General features: G+C 60.8%; 1 protein-coding gene across 6 annotated transcripts in view; it reads right to left on the bottom strand.

The window, feature by feature from the left end:
• CBFA2T3 (core-binding factor, runt domain, alpha subunit 2; translocated to, 3) overlaps positions 1 to 4781 on the bottom strand; it is a 79424-nt gene that overhangs the window by 17896 nt on the left and 56747 nt on the right. For 4 of the 6 annotated variants that reach the window (XM_010843950.1, XM_010843955.1, XM_010843953.1 and 1 more), the window contains exons 2-3: positions 3489 to 3635; positions 454 to 531 (exon numbers count right to left, since the gene is read on the bottom strand). In XM_010843950.1, coding sequence (XP_010842252.1) covers positions 454 to 531; positions 3489 to 3635 — 225 coding nt within the window. The remainder of the gene's footprint in view (positions 1 to 453; positions 532 to 3488; positions 3636 to 4781) is intronic. The other 2 variants (XM_010843951.1, XM_010843952.1) reach the window with 2 other exon arrangements.

Raw genomic sequence — 4781 nt, 5'->3', positions numbered from 1 at the left:
CATGACATGACCAGCAGCACCCTGGGGCTCCGTGTCATTGCCTCAGCGCTGGGCCCATGACTCCTTTTCTACAGGTGGGGTTCCCTGCCCGAGGACATAGTGCCTGGAAGGGTAAGAGCGGGGTCCACCCTGGGAGAGGTTGCAGACTTGCTACTGGCATTCAACCATTCTGCAACTCTGGGACCCGCCTGATTCGCCCAGTTCTGAGTCAGGGAGATGGGGGCTCAGAGAGGCCATCCACCTGCCCAAGGTCACAGTGTGTGGGCGGCAGGGCTGGGTGTGAACCCGGTCTGTGGGCTGCAGACCCCACTGCTCAGTCCTCCTGGTCTGCCCCTGGGCCCTTGTTCCCTAAGGGAGGCAGGCCTAGCATGGCAGATGCAGGGGGCGCAGACAGGGCAGTGGGCACTGGGCAAGGACCTCTGGGAGACCAGTGGTTTTTGTTATTTTACTTACAGAGACAGACCATAGACCATTTTAAGCAGCCATGAAAACGGCCATGGGGCAGAGACATCGCAGGCCCGTCCTCTCGATCTGTAAGCAAAATAAGAAAAACACGCTGTGAGGAAGGAGGCTGGGCTCCAGACCCTGCCCGGGGGGGTGTCTGCAGCCAGCCCCTCCCCTGCTTCTCGACAGCGTTTTGGGGGTTGGGCCTCTGTCATCACCTAGGGCCAGTCCACTCCCTTCTCTGGGCCTCAGCTTCCTCATCTGTGAAATGGGTGGATCAGGGATCTCCTGGGGCCACTTTTGGTGGGAACTTCCGGGGCTCAACCGGAATTCTGGCTCCTCGTGGGCATGAGGGGACACCCTGGCTCTTAAACATCTGTTTCTGGAAGGTGCCCGGTGATCCCACTTGGCACCATCCTCAGGGACCTGGAGCCCAGGCTGAGGGGCTTGGGGTTTCCATCGACAGACAAGCCAATGGTGGTTCCAAAACAAAGGCCAGGTCTGAGCTGCCGTGAAGGGTGGAAGCACCAAACAGGAAGAGAGATTTGATTTGTCTGAGCTGAGGTCAGTGGACAAAAGCCACAAGGAGAAAAGCCGTACCACCAAAAACAGAGAGTGTGCCCCCTGTCACAGGGGGTAAGGGCAAGATGGAGTGTTTGCCCCTTAAGGGTCCTCCCAGCTGCAGAATGGCTCCTCACATCCCTCCCCAGAGTTCTCTTGGCACTCCTGCCACCTTCCTGTGGCCACGCCACAGCTTCAACTCCAAAATAAATTTGTGCCCAGGGCAGTCACTGGGCAAGAAAAAAACCACAGCCCTCAAGCTGTGGCTCCCAGTCAGTCCCTGGTCAGCTTGGCTTGCAGGTCGGTCCTGGGGCAGCGGGGGAGGTTCTTGGCAGGAATCCACGCGGAGTGCAGAGGATCCATCTACGCTGGGCACCACCAGCCAGGTGCACAGATGAGATGAGATGTTAACCTCACGTTAACATCCTGCTTTCAGGGAATTCCAAGGCTTAGGGAACAAACCTGAGGCCACCCCAGAGGCAGCCTGACACTCAGACAAAAGCTCCCAGCGGCCAGAGGGAACTAGGTGTCGGCTTAGAGAAGAAAGACCCATTCTCTCACAACCTGCATGTTCTGAACAGAGCCAGGACCCCCGCCAGAGGGGATGGACCCCACGCCACACACGGGCCTGCCACCGCATATCTGTTCACCAAGCCCGGTGGCATCCCACCCCAGCCCCATCCACAACCTGGAACATCTGGTTCCCAGACCAGTGCCTTCCGGAACATGGGCTCCTGGACTGAGAAGAAAAGCAGGCCACAGAGCCACGCCCATGAGGATCGGAGACCCTGGCTCAGAGCCCTTGGCCAGACCCTCCAAGGGTCCACTGGTCTCTCCCACTTGGAACCGGACAACAGAGTGGGGCGTCATCATCCCAGGGGGACCTGCTGCTGCCCCGTCAGGAAAATTCCTTTTCCCGCCTGGGCTGCACGGACACCCTGGGCTGCATGGATGCGGGTGAAACTCGGCCAGGCCGGAGCCTCACCTCTCTACCAGTGAGGCTGGACAGGGCAGCTGTAGTCAGTAGACAGAGATCGGCCCGCAGTTCAGCCCGAGGTGAGGACTGACTCTTCTGGAGAAGAGGGAGGGGTGACCGGATGGCCAGAGTCCCCAGGTGAGAACAGTGAGTGAGCAAAGTCTGGCCACCTCTGGCCCCTCCTGTGTGGCCAGTGCAGGCTGGGCACCCAGGGGTGGATGGCAGGGCCCCGTCTTGAGGCAGGAGGCAAGTGTGGGGACACGGGCTCATCCCAGTGTCCATCATGTGTGGGGCCCCTGGCTCAGACTGACCCCACTGGGGAGAGGTGCTGGAACTGTTTGTGCCAGACAGTCCTGTGTTCAGCTGGCCGCACCTGGGAGCAGGTGGCATTTTCCTGTTTACCAGCAGAGACCAGCATCCTGCAGCAAGGGACCTAGCTGGACCCCTCGTCCAGATGGGGGCCACTGCCCAGCCTCTGATGGCAGGACCAGCACCATTCACAACCAGGAACAGATGGAGCCAGGCCAGGGCCTGGGCTCTGGGAAGAGACATGGACCCCAGTGAGCGGGGTGGGGCCTGAGGAACCTGGGGGCGGCCAGGGGCCACCAGGCTGAGGAACTGAGGTTCCTGCTCCAGGGGGGGGCTTCATTTGGGTCCAAAGCCTGGGGAAGGGAGCCCCAGTGCAGGGCTTTCTGTCCTCTGAATGTGTGGGTGGGAAGGCACACGGAATGCCCAGAAACACTTAGGACATATTGCTGAGCCCCTGGTCTTAGGGACAGGGAACTTTGTCCCCCACACAAGCACAAGCCGGGGGTCTCCTTCCCAACTGCTCCGACTCAAAGGCCCAGGGCTTCAGGGGTGGCTGTGTACTCCGCAAGCCCACCTATACCTGCTGTGTGCACCAAGATGCTCAACCATGGCCCAGTGCCAGTGAGGCACCACCTTGGGGTATGGTCTGCCTATCATGTTGCTGGCAGCTAAGGCCCTGCGGACCCAGTTCCTGGCCCACCCACACACCTGGCTCAGGACTGGCCGCAGAGCTCTTCCAAGGCCAGAGATGCCTCCAATTGCCCCTTCAGGGGGTGCAGGCCAAACAGGATTCGCCCACATGCAAGTAGTCTGCTGTGTGACCACGGAGAAGTCCTCGTCCCTGTCTGAGCACTGGTATAGCAGCTAACCTTGATGGAAGGTTCACTGTGTGCCCACCCTGCTGAGAACTATTAACTCACTCATCCTCACAGCAGCTCAGTGAGGCAGGGCCACGGCCAGCCCTGCTTTCCCAGTGAGAAACGCCAGGCCCAGAGAGGTTAAGAACTTTGCCCAAAGCCATACAGCTACCAAGTAGAAGAGCTGGGGTCTGAACCATAATGAGATCCTCCCTCTCAAAGGCCCAACAAGGGGGCGTTTACAGGTCCAGGTGAAAGGTCGGACCTCAAACGACTCAAGGGATCCCCCAGAGGTGACTCACCCCAGTGCCCCCTTGAGACCCAGCCCTGGGGTTACTCACTTGTGTGGGGCGTGAAGGAGGGGTGTCGCGTGGCCCCCTGGGATGCGGCAGGTGGTGGGGGCGGCATGCTGGGGGGCGTGGCCCGGGGCTGCGTCTTCACCTCGGCCGGGGAGTCGGGCATCGCGGTGGCCTTCTCCTTCCTGTCTGCTGTGGGCACCACCGGGGGTGGGGGACGGAAGAAAGAGACAGAGAGCAGGTTAGTCAGGCCGAGGGGTAGAGGGGTTGGCACAGCCCAGGCCCACCTGGTTCCTGGGTGAGGCCTCGAGCAGCTGGAGACCGGGCAGGGGACACTCTGCCCACAGCCCGCCCTGGAGAAGCCTCAGGTGTGCTCACAGGTGGCTGGCATCCCACCCACCTGGGATCAGACAGCAGGATGGGTCAGCCGATTTCAGGCGCTGGAGGGCATAGCTTCAAGAACCCGGGCAGCTAGAACAGGCCTGAGGTTCTCATTGTGGGGGTGGCCCTTGGGAGCTTGGGTTTTCTCAACTGCAGACCAGGGAGTTGGGGGCACCCCCTGAGGCTGTGGTGCCCCCACTTCCTCAATTAGAAGCTCCTGGAGGGCCTGTGTGGACGACCTCCCCACCCCCATTTCTGATTTTGCAGGTGCGGGGCTGGCCTGAGACTCTGCATTCCTAATAGGATCCCAGGGGAACCCCCGCTCAGAGACACCCTAGCATTATCCATTCTAGAGCAGAGGCTAAAAGGCACGTCTGGGGGTCTTCCCCGGGGAGAAGACTGGGAGGCGGGAACCTGTATTTTCACCATTTCCTGGCCCAGGCAACCCCTGGGGACCAGCCAGGCCAAGGACACATTCGGTTTCAGGCCATTCTAGGCCTGGCCATCCAAGTGTGGTCCACAGAGCAGCAGGTCCTGCCCCAGACGCTGTGTCAAAGATTCCACAGAATCCCGCTGTGTCAAAGATTCTGATGCTCTGCTAGGAGTCAGGGGTGTGGAGACAGGGTGGAGACATGGAGAGACCCCGGCCTGACATGCCCCCGAGCCCCTGGGCCCACAGAGCAGGCCCTGGGAAAAGGCCTCTGGGTGACTGACCGTCCACACGATCCCGAGGCAGCAGCTGCCTAGGTATTCTCAGCTGGGGGAGGGAGCGAGCCTCTGGGCCGCCCCCCACCCTACCCGCTCCCACCCCAGCTCAGCGTCAGCCAGCATCAGGCGACCACAGAGACCTGGGAGGGCAGCTGGGACTACAGGTGGGCGTCCCTGCCCATTACAAACTGGCCAAGCCTGTGCTGCCCGCCCTTCACCCCCGCCACTGCCCATCCTGCTAACCCTGAT

Source organism: Bison bison, unplaced genomic scaffold (genome assembly GCF_000754665.1).
Source record: "Bison bison bison isolate TAMUID 2011002044 unplaced genomic scaffold, Bison_UMD1.0 scf7180017864192, whole genome shotgun sequence".
Taxonomy (NCBI): Eukaryota; Metazoa; Chordata; class Mammalia; order Artiodactyla; family Bovidae; genus Bison; species Bison bison.
The sequence above is the reverse complement of the archived record's forward strand: the minus strand, read 5'-3'. Positions and strand labels throughout refer to the sequence as shown.